The sequence below is a fragment of the Pogona vitticeps genome, chromosome 6 (genome assembly GCF_051106095.1).
Source record: "Pogona vitticeps strain Pit_001003342236 chromosome 6, PviZW2.1, whole genome shotgun sequence".
NCBI classification, from domain to species: domain Eukaryota; kingdom Metazoa; phylum Chordata; class Lepidosauria; order Squamata; family Agamidae; genus Pogona; species Pogona vitticeps.
The window spans coordinates 110038010-110055226 of NC_135788.1; the positions used below are offsets into that span (position 1 = coordinate 110038010).

At 45.5% G+C, this 17217-nt stretch overlaps 2 protein-coding genes across 3 annotated transcripts; one reads left to right on the top strand and one right to left on the bottom strand.

Moving 5' to 3' along the window:
- The first annotated feature begins 156 nt into the window (after positions 1–156).
- LOC110081824 (uncharacterized) lies at positions 157–10547 on the top strand. 2 transcript variants are annotated; one of them, XM_072976778.2, is made up of 5 exons: positions 157–290; positions 618–741; positions 3156–3403; positions 3499–4017; positions 5942–10547. In XM_072976778.2, exons 1-5 carry the CDS (start codon positions 264–266, stop codon positions 6407–6409), a joined length of 1386 nt encoding a protein of 461 aa, XP_072832879.2. In that variant the 5' UTR covers positions 157–263; the 3' UTR covers positions 6410–10547. The 2 variants fall into 2 exon arrangements, with proteins under 2 accessions (XP_072832879.2, XP_072832880.2); XM_072976779.2 differs by lacking the exons at positions 157–290; positions 618–741 and adding an exon at positions 841–2094.
- RPL18 (ribosomal protein L18) lies at positions 6974–16914 on the bottom strand. The gene is made up of 7 exons (XM_020798864.3): positions 14085–16914; positions 11407–11493; positions 9825–9932; positions 8928–9026; positions 8679–8802; positions 8169–8238; positions 6974–7114 (listed from the first exon to the last, which is right to left on the bottom strand). The coding sequence occupies exons 1-7, from the start codon at positions 14085–14087 to the stop codon at positions 7039–7041; spliced, it is 567 nt and encodes a 188-aa protein (XP_020654523.1). The 5' UTR covers positions 14088–16914; the 3' UTR covers positions 6974–7038.
- Between the last annotated feature and the right edge of the window lie 303 nt (positions 16915–17217).

Genomic DNA, 17217 nt, shown 5'->3' on the forward strand with positions numbered 1-17217 from the left:
GATCCACAAGTTCACAGTGAAATGTTTCCACCTCCAGTAAACATCACTGAGTCAAGGCGACTGTCGTCTCAGCAGCCAGGACCCAACTCCTGGCGGAACTTCCGCCACTTTACCCCTTGACTGGCTGCTCTGAAGCCGACGGCTGCCATCTTGACTGAGGGAACGCCGGGCTCCCGTTCCCTCTCCCTTGGCCGTGCTGTAAGGACAGATAGAGCAGATTCACGGCGGCCGCCATTTTGGATCGGAAACGAGGCTGCAGGAAGATGGAGAGCCGCAGCCCTTCCTCCCAGGTATTGAGCAACTGGGGGTGCAGCGCCGTGCACTAACCTGTCGGACCCTCTCATGAACTCTCCTTGGCATCAGTGTCGATACCTCCAAAATCCGGATGGCATTTTTATCTCATTCAAAACGTTTCCAATTTCTACTGGCCCTTTTATTGCTCTTGGATCACAGCATTTCCCCCCATTTTAAAAAGTTTTTAATTGGGGGAGAGGGGGGAAAGGGGTGGAAGACATCTCCATGTTAATTAATCTATAACCTACATCACGATTTTACCGTAATGTTTTTGCCTGATAAAAGGGTGCCACTAACTCTCGGCTCGTATCGGAATCCCACAGGTAACAGCATGTGTCTTTGCTGCCCCCTGTGGGCCAGAGATGGAGGTGCCTGCAAGATCAGCTCAGCCCCGCGGTCCCATGGAAAAAAAGTCCTGCTTGCCACTGAGCAAGGAATCGCCCACTGGTATTCCTTTTGTTTATTATTATTATTATTATTATTATTATTATTATTATTATTATTATTATTATTATTATTATTATTATTATTATTATTATTATTTTTATTTTTATTTTTATTTTTATTTTTATTTTATTTTTTTATTATTTTATTGCTACTACTACTACTACTACTAGTAGTAGTATTAGTACTAGTACTAGTACTATTACTAAACTATTTATTTCCTAATCTGTACCCAGAGATCGTAGTAGGGAATTCAGACAAGAAAACACTGTTAGGCAATGTAAAGACAATTATTTAAGGCGTTTTGAATTGGTGTACGATCTAATCTCCAACCTGACCAACCTGTAATTGCGGTAGCTGGGTGCTTTTAAGCTGGCATAAAAAAGGGGGCCACTCTTGGGCCTCAGATGAGAGAGCCTACCAAAACTGGGCCATCCCAAGCCACAAGGCTAGTTATTTGCTGCTTTGACACATCCGTGATGACGCGGGGAAAGGATGCTTGAGCAAGTGCGGCTGGCAGTGAACTTACAATAAGGGAGGTTCTGGGAGACATGGGATCTGGGTCCGGTATCCTTCCAAGGTGTCATGGGTCCTCCTGACTGCTGGGGGTGTGGGGAGTAACAGTGTTGTGATCTTGGCCGGAGTGCAGTTCGGATCGAGCATCACGAGGGAGGGGAAAGGATGAGGACTTCCACTTCTAACAGGGACACTTGAGAGGGAATTTTCCTAGAGCTACTTGCGAAGAAATGCTTCTTGCACCAATTCTAGCAAAGTCAAACTGGTCTCCCTCACCTTCTGTTTCAGAGATGGTAAGCATGGTAAAGGCCCCCATGTGCCCTCAATATTGGCTGTGCTGGCTGGGGGGGGGGCTGATTGAAGTTGCAATCCTAACAGTGTATTCTCGAAGGCTTTCACCGCCGGGATCTGATGGTTGTTGTGGGTTTTTCGGGCTCTTTGTCCGTTTTTTTCCCCTACGTTTCGCCAGTCTCTGCGGCCGGCATCTTCAGAGGAACAGGAGCAGGAACAGAGCACGGACAGAGTTCTTACTCCAGTCCTCTGACGATGCCGGCCACAGAGACTGGCGAAACAACAGGAAGAACAACCTTCAGAACAGGGCCAAAGAGCCCGAAAAACCCACAACAACAATCCTAACAGTATTTGAAGCACCAGTTATTCCCCCACCTTGTTCAATTTTTCTTCTTCGTGCTTTCTTCTGACATCCTTGCTAAGCAGTAGCAATTGGGATCCCCCAAACAAAAACAGAAAAGGCGCTTTTGTGGCATTGTGGTTGGTCTTCTCAGATCGTCCATCTGAAGATTTGAATTTCTTCCCCCTCCATGGACCAGCACAACTATGGTATATTTTTATTCTTTTTTGTTTGTTTATAAGGACAGAAAACCCATGGGCAGTGCAGTATTTCCTTCCAAATTCAATTTGTGCTCATTACTTGCCCTTCAGGGCCCGTGTGGTGTGAGGGTAGAGCATCTGATCAGGATTCAAGAGATGTGGGTTCATCCTTGCTTGGCTATGGAAACTCAAGGGGGGGTGGAGTGAGGGTTGGCAGTGGGTAACCGCTCTTTAAACATCTCATGTAGCTTGAAAACCCTATTGTTGTTATGTGCTTTTAAGCTGGAAGCCTACTTACAGCAATTCTACCAGGGCTTTCAAGGTAAGTGAGATATCTAAGGAGCGGCTTTACCAGTTTACTCACACCTCCCAGTGAGTTTCCATGGCTGAGTAGGGATTCAAATCCAGCCCTCCTGAGTCTTTGTCACTCTATCCATCAATCCACACTGGGTATACAAAGACTTTATTAGGGTCACTGTAATTTTGGAATCAACTTGAAAGCCTAACAACATCTGCTGTTAGCCTCTTGCTAGATTTTGATCAATGTGTACCAGTGACGTAAGTAGGGAAATATAGGTATCTTTGTGCTGAAAATAGGCATGCATTATAATATACAATTTCAATAAGTGTCTCTTCATGCTGGGACACAAGCATCATCTGCAGAAGAGATTACTCAACCAGTTTAAACTTACAACTTCACTTTCTAGTGGACAGCTTCCTACAGCAACTTCTATAGGGTTAATATAAAAAGCAACCTCTCCCCCATACAGGAAAGCCATCAATAAGATACAAGTGCTACAACCACAGAGTGGAACAACAGGTCATATAAAATGAAAGCAAAGATCCCAAATAGGTTTCAAGTTTATTGTTCCTTTTCACGAGGGAATCGAGGTACTGTCGTTTCCATTGTGCTGAAAATTGCTACAATACCCTGGATTTTTCAGTGTTGTTCTGACGGGACCAATTTTCTTTAAGCCAACAGAGCATTGTAACATTTTTCAGGGGTAGTTGGCACTGAGGTCCACAAATGACTGTTTATAAGGGATGCCCCTTAACCCCTCTCTCCACAGTGGAACGTTCCTCTGCTCTCAGTGACCCAGTCTTTGCAAGTGAGTGGATGAAAAATACCAGCAAGCCACACGATTGCCAGGGCAGTTCGAAAACAGCCCTGTTGCATGACCACGATACATACTGTCTACCTGAGGAACCAGGAGCATTGAAGAACCTTGTAACAGACCTCAAGGACATGGTGCACCACCAGACCGAGCTGCTCCTTAGTCTCCGAGAAACCAGCCAGAAAGACCATCAGGAACGACAGGTGAGGGATGTACATGCTTGGGAGTGTCTTATGATGCAAGGAGCAGAGTTGGGTGGATGACCCACACAACACTGTCTTTCTCTCTTATCACACAGGAAAAAGCAGATGATGGGAATGGTACTCTCTTCTCAGATCTCGGCCAGCGCATCTCACAGCTTGAGGCAGAGAACCACGACCTGCGTTGCGAGCGGAACCAGCTGGAGTCCACAAGACAGCGTTTACGGCAAGAGCTGGATGCCAGTGGCGCCACCGTCCTTTCAATGAGCAGGCAGCTGAGAGGGCAGCACAAAGCTTTAGCACATCATGGGGCTTTTTCCCTTGAGACCATCAAAAATAACCCCAAGTGGTTGAGGTTCTACACAGGCTTTGATGGGTACCCCCGGCTCATGGCCTTTCTGGACTTCCTCCTTGATGGCAAAGGCGGGGAAGAGGGGAGCCTAGACAGTGGCCTCCACAGTGCCCTAAGCCTTGAGAACCAGCTTTTCTTGGTCCTTGTCCGGTTGCGCCTTGGGTTACTTCTTCAAGACCTGGCCTTCCGCTTTCACATTTCTGAATCGACAGCCTCCCGCTACTGGCTTAGCTGGACTGAGATCATGGAGCAGCGATTGAGACAGGTGAGTAATCAGGGTGGAGAGATTATTTTGGTTTTCTACACACCCTGCCGATAATGCCATAACCTATTAAGTCTTGTGTTGTGATGAATTTGTGAGGTGGACAAGAACAGAGTTTGTAACTTACTGGGCATGAAGGGGGAGACTCACAAAAGAGGTTTGATTTGTTCAGAGGCTTTTGAACGCAGAAGCAACAAATAATCTTCCTTGCACAACATAGTTATGACTTTCCATAGCAGCAGTAGGCAATTTCTAGAAGTATGGGATCCGTAAACACTCCCCAAACATCTGATGACCTCTTGTTCCCCGAATCAAGTTCCCTTAGGCCTTGGGAGGGAAAGTTGAGCATGTGGAAGATGCTTTGGTTATGTTTTAAGAAAGAAATAATCTTTTGTGAAGTGCCTTAAGAAATGAGTGGGGAACATATGGCCCCGCAGATGTTCCTGGACTGCCACTTCCATCCGCCTTAGTCAGCGTAGCTAATGAGGATTAGTAGTAGTTATAGTCTAGTATCTCAAAGACCATACAGTGGTACCTCGCATTATGATGTTAATTTATTCCAGCGAAATCGCTGTAGAACGAAAACATCGTAAAGTGAAATTAAAAAGTCCATAGAAACCGCATTAAAACCTGATTAATGTGTTCCTATGGGCTTGAAACTCACCGTCCAGCAAAGATCCTCCATAGCGCAACCATTTTCACTGCCTGTGCAGCGAGGAATCCGTCCCAGAAAACATCGGGCGGCCATTTTATTTAACCTGGCGGCCATTTTGAAACCGCCGATCAGCTGTAGGAAAATTGGCGTTTTGCGAGAATCGGTTCCCGAAGCAGGGAACCAATCATCACAAAGCGAAATTCCCCCATAGGAAACATTGTTTTGCAATCACTTTTGTGATTGCAAAAACTTCGTCGTTATGCGATTTCGTCGTAAAACGGAGCACTCGTCTTGTGAGGCACCACTGTATATTCCCCATCCGCCATCAGAATGGAAACATGGGCCAGGCAATTGTTTCCTGTGCACTTTTCTTCTCTGTTATTGGTGCAACTGTAGGTTTTCCTATTCCAAGATAATTTGGCCGGGAAATGAGCAATGAGACCAGGGTTCTATAGAGAATGAGGCAAGGATATGCAGACTCTCTATATTATGTTATGTAGGGTCTTAGTAGGGTTTTCAAAGTATGTGAGATATTCAAAGAGCAGTTTTGCCAGCATCACCCCTCCCCCATTGAGTTTCCACGGCCAAGTAGGGACTTGAACCAAGGTTTCTTGAATCCTAGTCTGTCAGTCATTCAATTACACACCAGCTTTCCTGGGCACTTGACCCATCTGGTTCACTAATCTGCTGGTTGAGGAGCCATTTGGAACTATCTTCTGCTAGAGGTCTGTGCTGACATCTGGTGGATTAGATCTGGAATCATACTGGCCAGTTTCCTGAGCAAGAAAGGCTTTATTATTGTGGGATTCCTGGGGGAAATACATGCAATCTCTAGTTCATTTTGCCAGCCTGAATTTTCGACTTAGCTGCTTCCTTGCATTTATTAGTAAACTAGCATTCTACTGATCACCAGGCTACCGACGAGAGCCAGTATCTACCTATCCTAAAAGACAATAAGTGAAGCACTGGAACTGGGTAACCTGTGGGATTCTCCTGCCCCTAAAATTGTCCCAAGTGGATAACTGCATTCCCCAAAGCCACCAGGCGGTGCCATTCTCCACTTTAAAGCAATTTCCAGAAGCCTCTGCACCCTTTTCAGCTCAGAGTAGCATTTCATGTATTTGGCAGGAAAAGGAGATTGGGGGGAAGTCTCAGACACTGGGGCAGTTGTGGCCCCCAATCCTCCACAGTTGGCTCATTCCTACTGTATGACTTTATTTGCTGTTTACTGACAATATCTTAAGTCAAATTATGCTTTTCCTCCATCTGCAGATTCCAGTCACCTGCAGCCGGCGCTACATAGATGCCTTCAAGCCACAACGGCTACTCAGACTTCACAACGTGTCACTGGTTGCTCTGGATTGTGCAGAGCTTTTTTTTGAAGCCCAGAGACGGACACGAGGCAAAAGAGATGCCCAGTGGGGTCCCCGCTCCCACTACTCGGTTCACGCCTATGCTCTGGCTGCCCCCAGCGGCTTTCTCACCTTTGGTGCAGGCACTGGGGAGGAGGAGCTGCCTACACTGCCTCCCTTCCTCCAAGAAGGGCCAGTGGACCTGACAGCCCAGCAGGAGGCAGCCAAAAGGCAGGTGCTGAGTTTACGCAGCCTGAGAGACAAGGCGTTCAGCTTCCGCTTCTTGCGTGTTGTCCACCCCCAGAACATGGAAAGCCAAGTGAGCACGGCATGGGTCATTTCTTGCTACCTGGCTTGCCTACTGCATGAGCCCATGGGGCTGGCCTAGGGCCAGGAGGTCTCCATGCTCTCTGGTTTTCTTTAAGCTTTATAAGTATTTTTTATCAAGTGTTACTCCAGTGCAATTTCCCACCTGGACCTATTTGGTAGGCTGGGATGCCTACCTTGGAACTGTGTAGATCAGAGGGGCTTCTCTCCTAGCAGTCTGCTGGTATCTGACTTGGGCGCCAACCTGCTTGCTGACTCTGCATGGAACTCCCATGCATTTATGTATATACAATTTCTGACTGCCTATGCTCATGTCTGATATATTATTGGTTCCAGATTATGCTCATCATCCACCTCTCGAGTAAGAAGTGTCTTAATTTGCCAGCGTTATGATTCTTAGCTCCTTCTTTTTGTTCAACACCACCCATTGATATTTAGCTTCAAATTCTATTAACCAGACATTTCCTTGTGCCCCTACAATTGCTTGTCTTTAGAAAGATGTTCCTGTCTTCCTAAGTTAAGGGGCAGGGGTATTTCTGAAAGTGAGGAGCTTGTATCGGGCACACAAGAGACAATTGTACAGCTTCCTACCTCTTCACCAAATAATACTGCATCAGGACCTTGATTTATATTGAGTATGACAATGTTTAATCCCATACATCTTGGCCTTCAAATATTTTAAGAATCAATCTAGTTTTTGTACCCTCGGCTGGCACGGCGGCCTCGAGCCCGCTCAAACTTTCGGCCCTTGGATCTGACATATGGCCTGGAAAGGGAAAAATGGAAGAGTTACTAGTGCAAACAGGAATATTTTATTATAAAAGAAGATATACACATGAAGTATCTGGAGATGCCTTAGCTACCAGAGTCTATCAAACAGGATTTCTTCACACATGCACAAACACCAAGGTACCAAGTTTCTTGCCACTAACCCTCTAATATTTTAAAATTTCTACTGTTCCAGCCCATGGAATAAGTGCTCAACAAGAGTTATTTCTTTCCTATTTCCATATTCCACAGATCACCCCTGACTGTAAACACTATCTAGAAGTTGCGGCATTACCCCAACTCAGTCTTGAAAGACAGATGCAGATGTGCATGGATGTACAGTGGTACCTCAACATACTAACGTCTCCACTTGCAAACAATTTGAGTTAAAATGGCTTGGTTCGCAAAAAGTTGCTTCGACTTGCGAACAGAGCATCGACTTACAAACAACAAGTGTCAAAAGAAGAAGAAAAAATCTCCCCCCAGTGGTAGAGTACGGATTAACCGGCTTTGCATTAGTTCCTATGGGAACTAATGCCCCTACCATACGAACGAAAAACAGGAGGTACAGATTAAATGATTTTCATTGCATTCCTATGGAAAAGTTTGCCTCACTTACGAACTTTTCGACATACGAATGCCGTTCCAATACGGATTAAGTTTGTAAGTCGAGGTACCACTGTAATTCATTTTATATCACTTGAACAATTTTCCTCTAGCAAAGTATTCTGATAACATAAAGAGCAGAATGCTGTTTTTGTTGAAGTTTAAGAGCGGAAACAAAGAAGATAAAACTACAAATGGGCAAAGGGTCAGTTTTGTGATTGTGCAAATATGGTTCAAAACAAGCCATGTTTTAAAAGTTGCCACCGTTCTGGAGTATTGCATGGCTTTAGACCAGAGCCAAAACTATGGACTCCAAAGATTTTTTGCTTAGAACTCCAACCTGCTGTAACTATCATCATCAGTAGTGAGAAGGAATGCAGGTGCTCACCTGCTCTGGACAAAAAATACATAAAAGAGGAAACAAATAGGTGACCAGGGATACTTACTTAGTATGGCTGTGTGGGGTGCCTGGGGCCTTGCCAAAATGCCGATAAACTTCACGGGCCTTCCTGGGTCCTGCAGGGAGGAAGCCAAAAGAGATGTTTTAGTTGCACTGAGGTATTAGGATCAGACTAAGATGCATGAAATGGGACGTGGTGGTGCTGCAGGCTAAACCGCAGGCGCCTTTGTGTGCTGCAGGGTCAGAAGACCAGCAGTCGTAAGATCGAATCCACGCAACGAAGTGAGCTCCCGTCACTTTGTCCCAGCTCCTCGCCAACCTAGCAGTTCGAAAGCATGCAAATGCGAGTAGATAAATAGGAACCACCTCGGTGGGAAGGTAAACAGCGTTTCGTGTATAGCCGCGCTGGCCATGTGACAACGGAAACTGTCTTCGGACAAACGCTGGCTCTACAGCTTGGAAACGGGGATGAGCACCGCCCCCTAGAGTCAGACACGACTGCCTAAATGTCTTACCTTTAAGATGCATGAAAGTTTCATAATACTTCTTGACTTACCTGAAAGCAATACAGTTCCCTGTCCTTTGGGGGCAGCCATGGCTAACTGATCAAAAGTCATGATCTGGCCGCCAGCTTTCAAGATGCGTGTGCGGGCACCTTTGGTCACTCTGAGTGCACAGACCTTGGAGAAAAAACAAAATGGGTTGCAACACAAGGGTCCCCACATGCAGACATCCTTCCATTTAAAATCCCTTGCCCTCACCCCCTTTCCCATCTGAGCAGCTCTCCCATGACTGGCCAGACTACCTTCAGTTTGGGGATTTCCTGGATTCGAACATCATCCGTCACTGTGCCCACTACGACAGCTGTTTTGTTATCCCGGCCTGGTAGCTTCATCTTACGGATCTGTGGAGAAAGAACGCTTGTACTAATCAGCAAGGAACAGTTTACTTTCTGAAACTCACCTTTTTTGCAAGCAAATGTGTACATTCATAACCTGGGTTGTGTGTATGTGACCTTAAGTAGGACAACAGCCATGTAATTTTGCCCTCTTGTCTCCATGTCCTTCCACAAGATACACAACATGAAGAGCTGTACATCTCCCTACTATCATCGCCACCACAACTAACTGCTCTGGGCAGAGGCATATGTTATGTAACTGCTGTTCCTTCTCTTCTTTTATAGGCTACGGTCTTGCTCTTTTCTCTATGCCCTACCTTCATCTGCTATCTGATCTCTACTGACAAAGCCACATCAGAAGTAGCCCTGCTTGTTGCCTTATGTAAAGCTGGAGAGGTGTGATGACTGAGCATGAGAACTCTTCATTAGAGATGGGGATAATATCCCCCCCCCCCCGGAAGGTGGAAATAACAAGCAGCAGTGTTTTCCTATCAGGCTATGCTCTGCAATGGATTAGCCACTCTGCGACCTGGCAGAGAGGCTTGTCTTCCCCCTTCCAGCCAGGAGTGGCCAATCCATTGCAGAGCACAGAGCAATAGGAGCAGCAGTGGGCAAACTGTGAGTGGACCGTCCGGCCCCATGGGGCTGGACCCTCGTTATTTCCACCTGCGGGGGGATATTCGTATTTGTATACAAATACTCCCATTCTACTCTTGATACCTGAAATTCAAAGACTTTGAGATCTGATAGGAGCAGGCACCTGTGACACTAGGAAAGGGATTCTGAGGAGAATTTGGAACTTACCATGCGCGATAGTGACAGCGGAGGCCGGTTGGTACGACTCATAAACAGCCGTTTGAGAATCACCTTATTGAATTTTGCATTGGTCCGCCGAGCAAGAAACCTGTAGAGCTGAAATGCAAAAAAGGATTTATGATACATTAGGGAGTCCTGCAGTTAGCACCCCTGCCCAACTAAACCCAATGGACTACCTTTATTTCCAGATTAAGGCTACAAACCTTCTAGCCCAACATTACATTACATCCAACTGATCATTCTGCAAAATAACTTTCATCTCACTATTACAGAAACAAAGCAGCCCACTTTTCCCAATTTGTTTTTTTTCCTGGAAAAACTGAAAAAATATGGTGTGTGGAGTATGTTCTTTTACAATGATAAATAATGTCTATGACGTGGTATTCAAATTATATAACATTAAGACATTAATGAAATGAGGCTTTATGTATTTAAGTTCTCTCTAGAGATGCAACATTTCCAAAAGAATATCATTTTTTCTGGGGGGGGGGGGACAGGTTTTTATTTTCTGGAAAAAAAAGTGGAAATTTTCAGAAATGTTCATGTCTGGTCCCCCACCCATGTAAATGCACCACTAGTTGAGAACCATGGAACTTAAGTCTAATGTTGGTGTTACTGTTCTATTGTTTTATTATATTGTAAACCACCCAGAGTGGCCTTGCAGACAGATGGGAGGTATAACAGTCAAATAAATAAACAGGTCAAATCTCAGCTTGTGGCAAAAATCTTCCAACTACAGGATCCATGACAGACACTTCTCTAGGCTCCACTTCAAGGGCCTATATAGGAAGAGAGGCCACCCTCTTTATGCACTTTGCTGCACTATCATGCTGTTCAGAAGCTTCTCCAAATGTCCACAACAAATCTGCATCCTTTTAATTCCTATCCATTTGTTCTAGACAGTTATTACTAAAGGGAGGATTTCTGTAACATGTCATTTTTTTTCCTGCAGCCTACATATATTTCAACTTATGGGTGGGTTTGAACATGTTTATGAACAATCTGTCAAGAAAGGCCAGATTACTCATAACCATGTCTGAATTTGCTTATGGGTTCAAATGTAGGTTGCAAGGACAATGTGAAATGTCATTGAAATCCTCCTAGATCACAGTCCCCACCCTTAACCTTCTATCCTCGAGGCCAAGGGTCTCCAATCTACGGCCCACCTTGTCTTCCTTCGGCCCTCGAACACGTGGAACATACATTATGTGGCCCTTATGCTGAAAAGCTTGGAGACCCCTGCTCTAGGCTAAAAATAAACACCTTTCCCCCATGCCATCCCCACTAACTTTCACCATAGGTACCTCAACATCCAGAAGGCCCTTGTCTCAAAGTATATTGGTTTTGTAAATGTCTTCGTAAAGTATGATATTCAAATTGGACATCACAGTCCACCTGTTATTTGAATACACAGTAAAAACAGAGCAGAATGCAGAAAATCATTTATTCTGCCCTGGGCATGTTTTTAATAGTACGTTGTAGTTAAATGCAGATGGAGATGATAACCACCACAAATGCTGGCTTTCGCCCACATCTGAACCCACAGATCATTGACTGCCCCAGTTCTCACCTTGACCAGGAGACGAAGGTAAATATCTTGACTCTTAGGCTCCTTACGACGAACCTTCCGGTCCTTGTTGTGGCGAATGTCAACTCCCTGGCCAAGAAAAAGCATTCAGATTGGTGGGAACAAGCCAGGCTGTTCTGAACTGTTTATAGACTGTCAAGACACATGGCATTTAACATATGCATCTGCTTCTTGACAAATACTGGAAAGTTTTGCTTCTTTGTCACACAGCAAAACCACTTGCTTCTGAAAAAGCTGAAGTGATGAGCTTTCAACTTAAATCAAAATTGGGAAATTTAATTAGGATGAATATAGCAACAGGAATACTGACTGGAAATGGGCACTGGCAGCATATTGCACGAATGGCATACCAAGTATACTGGTACCTGGTTCATCTCCAGACTTGGAAATGCTGGTTTTGACCCAACATCTTCCTGGCTTGGACTGTAGTATCTGAAGCCAGGCCTCCATACATGTACTAACCTTTGACCTAACATCTTCAGAAGTCCTGCTCCAAGTAAGCTTGGAGTAATGTTGAGATTCAGCTATATGTGAGCAGGCCTTTTTGATGGCAGCCCATTAGTTATAGAACTCCTTCCCCACAGATGTTTCTTTGGTTTCTGCCCTGCTGATCTTTTTTTTTTAACTTTCTTAGATTTCATTACAAGTTTTACCCAACTAAACCAGGAGAAACCCTCTCATCCTAAAGTACAGTACTGCAATGCAAATATATAGGTGGAATCAAATTTATGCATCCCCAAGACAATCTCCTCCACCAGCCACATCCTCAAGGTACATTTTTAACACAAGTGCTTTCAAATGCCTTATACTGCAACTTCCAATATACATACTAGGAAAGAGTTGGACACCTGTGGCCAGATATTTTTGGACCACAACTCCCATATTTCTTCCCCCTTGGCTATGCAGGTTAATGTTGATGTGAGTTATAGGTCAAAAGCATCTGGAGGTACACAGTCACTCAGTTCTGAACTATGGAGAACCCTCCTCTGAATAGTGGGAGGTACATCTCTGAGTAAAATAAGAAGAGTTGTCACATAGAAACAATTCCCCTCTCAGCTTCATTTCTTCCTACACAGAAGAGGCCAGAAATGCCACTCCTCTCACAGAAGAGTTGTGAAAAGAACCCTAATGCAGATTATGAGGATGCTGTCATTACCACACTTTCACCTCTAGGTGAAAAGATAAAAAGGGAAAAGAAAGGTACTCCTCAAATTATAAAGAAAAGCAAAAAGGGACTTTTCAAGTGAGTGATGTGCAGAAAAAAAACAATATATACAAGAATTATACTAACTAGTACAATAGCTATATTTAAAGCAGAAGCAAAGCACAGTCCCCCAAGCTGCATTTGTGGCTCCCCACGTAAAATATATATGTTTTAAAAAAGAATCAATTTCTGCTCCTCAAACCCTCCAGGAGTGATTATTTTGCAGTAGAATGAGACTCAGTTACCCACAAACCAAACCCACAAAAATAGAAGAGGACTTAACATCCAGACCCTTCACAGCTGTCCAACTCTGACATAAACCATTAAGCAACTACTCCCCCCCCAAATATAATCACATGTTCAGAATGTATCAGATTTAAGTTACTTTTTGTCTCAAGCTCGCCAAGGGAGATGGGGAAGAATCTTCTTCTCCTGTCTTTGATTCAAAGCTACCCTAAAGTGCTGTAATCCATTTACAGTTAAGGCACAAGTTCATCTTCATTTTTACATACAGTCCATCGAAATCCCTTGTTCAAAACAGCACTACGCGCTCTTCACCACTGCCTGGTTTCACACGCAACAGATCTTAGCACTTCAACCCTCATTTTCTGTATGTATCCTAACAAGGCTCATCCCTCGTCTTCCTATAAGACTGCTAACCAGACCACCCATTATCAATTCCCCCCCTCAATAACGATCAATAGTACATGTCTATTCACAAGTTCACTCCCAATACGGCTGCCCTACTTCCTTTCCCCACTTACTTGTGCCTACAAATCAAGGCAAAACATTCTGCCAAAAAATAATGTCATATTTCGTTTGTCCTCTTTGCTAGGAGCCATACCCCCCCCCCAGTTCTATATATTTTACACCTCATTTTACTGCTCAGGATCTATACATATTGTTTCATCCAAGACTTTCTATTAAGAGGTACTGACGGTTCTGGAAAATACAATATTTTGACACCACTTTAAAAAGGGGGGGTTCCAGCATGAAAAGCCTATTTTTCCTGTTCGGGGGAAGGAGAGAGGGAGGGCCTGTGTAAGTCCGAACGAAAAGGGCACATTTCGGACAGAGCAAGGCGCCGGGCTCTCGACGTTTCTTCCCGTGGCAAATAACGAAGCCGTGTACCTGCTAGCCTTCCACAAACGTAAGTGGAAGCCCACGCACTCGTAGCGTCCCCTCCCTCTGCCCGCCCGATCTTGAGCGACTCCCTCCAAACGCGCTGCATTAGCTCTGCAACCCTCCTAGGCCCCAATTCCAGCTTCTCGGTAAGAGCCCTTCTCCACGTCCACGTCTCCTCAGGCGCCGGAATAACTGCCCAAAAGGATCCCCCCCCCGGGGAACTCCTGGCCCCTCTCCACCCCGCCATAAGGCCGCACGGGAGTCCCCGTCGCCTCCCCGCAGAGGATGGCGACCGATTCAAACCCCAATTCCCCTCGCTCTCAAGACTCACCATGGCGGCGTCGGGAGCGCCCGGAAAAAAAAAGAAAGAAAAGAGCCGGAACCGCGCAAAGAACGACGGGAAGGAGGAGACGAGTCAAGAGGACGGAAGGGGCGTGGTTTACGACTCTATGGTGCTTTAAAGACGAAATGGGTAGAACAGGTATATAGCGGTTCTGGTATAATAGTTTCTTTGGGCGAAGAGGAGAATTCCTGGTTATTTTTGACATCGGTGCTTCCCTCCTTGCAGAGGGGTGGCAAGAGTAAGTGGGTCGTACGGGACAAAACAGAAATCTAACCCGAAGGCTTGAGCAAAGCTGTAATCGGAACAGTGGTGTCGTTACCTCCACTCCACATGCCTTAAAAAAACTGGAAGCAAAACTTGCACTACACGTGACCTCTCATATTAAAGCCTGGTTGTGTACGGAAAATGTGATTTATCTTAGATATTCAATAATTAGATGAAAAAAATTATCTACAGATGCAACTCTGTGTGTGCCTGCCATCAAGTTGCACCCGATATACAGCGACCCTAATAGGGATTTGAGGGTAAGTGAGATTTAAGGAGCGGTGTTACCACTCCTGCTACTTGGAAGGAAAGCGATGACAAACCTTGACAGCATCTTAAAAAGCAAGGACATCACCTTGCCAACAAAAGTCCGAATAGTCAAAGCTGTGGTTTTTCCTGTCGTGACGTATGGAAGTGAGAGCTGGACCATAAAGAAAGCAGACCGCCGAAGAATTGATGCCTTTGAATTGTGGTGCTGGAGGAGGCTCTTGAGAATCCCCTGGACTGCAAAGAGAACAAACTTATCAATTCTAAAGGAAATCAAACCTGAGTGTTCACTGGAAGGATAGATCCTGAAGCTGAGGCTCCAGTACTTTGGCCGTCTCATGAGAAGAGAAGACACCCTGGAAAAGACCTTGATGTTAGGAAAGTGTGACGGCAAGAGGAGAAGGGGACGACCGAGGATGAGGTGGTTGGACAGTGTCTGTGAAGCAACCAACATGAAATTGACAGAACTACGGGATGCAGTGGAAGATAGGAGGGCCTGGCGTGCTCTGGTCCATGGGGTCACGAAGAGTCGGACACGACTAAACGACGACGTTACCACTCCCACACCTACCATACGTTTCCACTCCAAGCAAGGATTTGAGCCCAGGTTTTCTAAGTCCTGCGTTGCCACTCTTTCCACTACACCACGGTGGTTATCTAGATGCAAGATACAACTACTGTATTGTTATACACTGTCAACAGCGACCCTAATAGGATTTCAAGGTGAAGTATAAGGAATAATTTTACCAGTTCCATCTCTCCAGTGAGTTTCCATTGTAGAGCTGGAGAACTGAATCCAAGGCTCCTGTGTCCTGCTCTATCCAGTACACCTCACTGAGTGATGCAACTATTGTATTTTTTTTGTTGTTGTTTAGTCATTAAGTCATCTCCGACTCTTCGTGACCCCAAGGACCAGAGCACGCCAGGCCCTCCTGTCTTCCACTGCCTCCTGGAGTTTTGTCAGAGTTATGGTGGTAGCTTCGATGACACTGTCCAACCATCTCATCCTCTGTCGTCCCCTTCTCCTCTTGCCCTGACACTTTCCCAACATCAGGGTCTTTTCCAAGGAGTCTTCTCTTCTCATGAGATGGCCAAAGTATTGAAGCCTCAGCTTCAGTATCTGTCCTTCCAGTGAGCACTTGGGGTTTATTTCCTTCAGAATGGATAAGTTTGATGTCCTCGTAGTCCAGGGGGACCTCCAGCACCACAATTCAGAAGCATCAATTCTGCGGTCAGCCTTCTTTATGGTCCAGCTCTCACTTCCATACATCGCTACTGGAAAAACCATAGCTTTGACTATGCATGCTGTTATGAGTGACAGAGTGTGACAGTGTGTGTGTGTGGGTTCCAGAAAGACCAGTACCCCAGACCTGAGAAGAAGATGGAGATATTGCAAGGGAAGATGGGATAGTGTGCCTAATGAATAGGCATCCTTCAGTCTCGAGAGACTATGGTATCATGCTCTGCATGGAGGACTTGGAACAGCGTCTAGTGTGGCTGAGAAGGACAATTCGAGAGTGACAATCCCACATTGAGGACAAATATAATCCTTACCCCATCTAGCTCCCTGATTTTGCTGCTTTCGTGACTGCCTCTTTGCCTCGGTCTGCTGGACATGGGTCTCTTCAAACTGGTAGAGGCCGTGATGCAGCGCCTGCCTCCAGGCTGAATGCTCAGATGTCAGGGTTTCCCATCTGTTGAGATCCATTTCCAAGGCCTTCAGATCCTGCTTGCAGATATCCTTGTATTGCAGCTGTGGCCTCCCTCTGGGGCGATGTCCCTGCACTAATTCTCCATACAAGAGATCTTTAGGAATCCGACCATCAGCCATTCTTACAACATGCCCAAGCCAACGTAGACATCGCTGTTTCAGTAATGTATGCATGTTAAAAATCCCAGCTCATTGTAGGACTACCCTATTTGGGACTTTGTCCTGCCAGGTGATACCAAAAATGCGTCGGAGACAACACATATGGAACATGTTCAGCTTTCTTTCCTGCTGTGCATGAGGGGTCCAGGACTCGCTGCAGTACAGGAGTGTGCTCACGACACAGGTTCTATAGACTTGGATCTTGGTATATGTCATCAGCTTCTAATTGAGCCATACTCTCTTTGTGAGTCTTGAGAACATGGTAGCTGCTTTGCCAATGTGTTTATCCAGCTCAACATCTAGGGAGAGAGTGTCGGAGATTGTTGAGCCAAGGTACACAAATTCATGGACAACCTCCAATTCTTACATGGAGATGGTAATAGAGGGGGTTGAGTTCACGCCCTGGCCCATGACTTGTGTTTTCTTCAGGCTGATAGTCCAAAGTCTTGGCAGGCCTTGCTAAAACAATTCATGAGTTCTTGGAGGTCTTCAGCGACTGGACAACAATGGCTGTATCATCGGTGAAAAGGAAGCCTTGCACGCATTTCAGCTGGACTTTGGTCTTTGCTGTCAATCTAGAGAGATTAAAGAGCTTTCCATCTGATGTAGTCCGGAGATAGACACCTTCTGTTGCAGTTCCAAAGGCATGCTTCAGCATGACAGCAAAAAAGATCCCAAACAGGGTCGGCGCGAGGACACAGCCCTGTTTCACTCCACTTC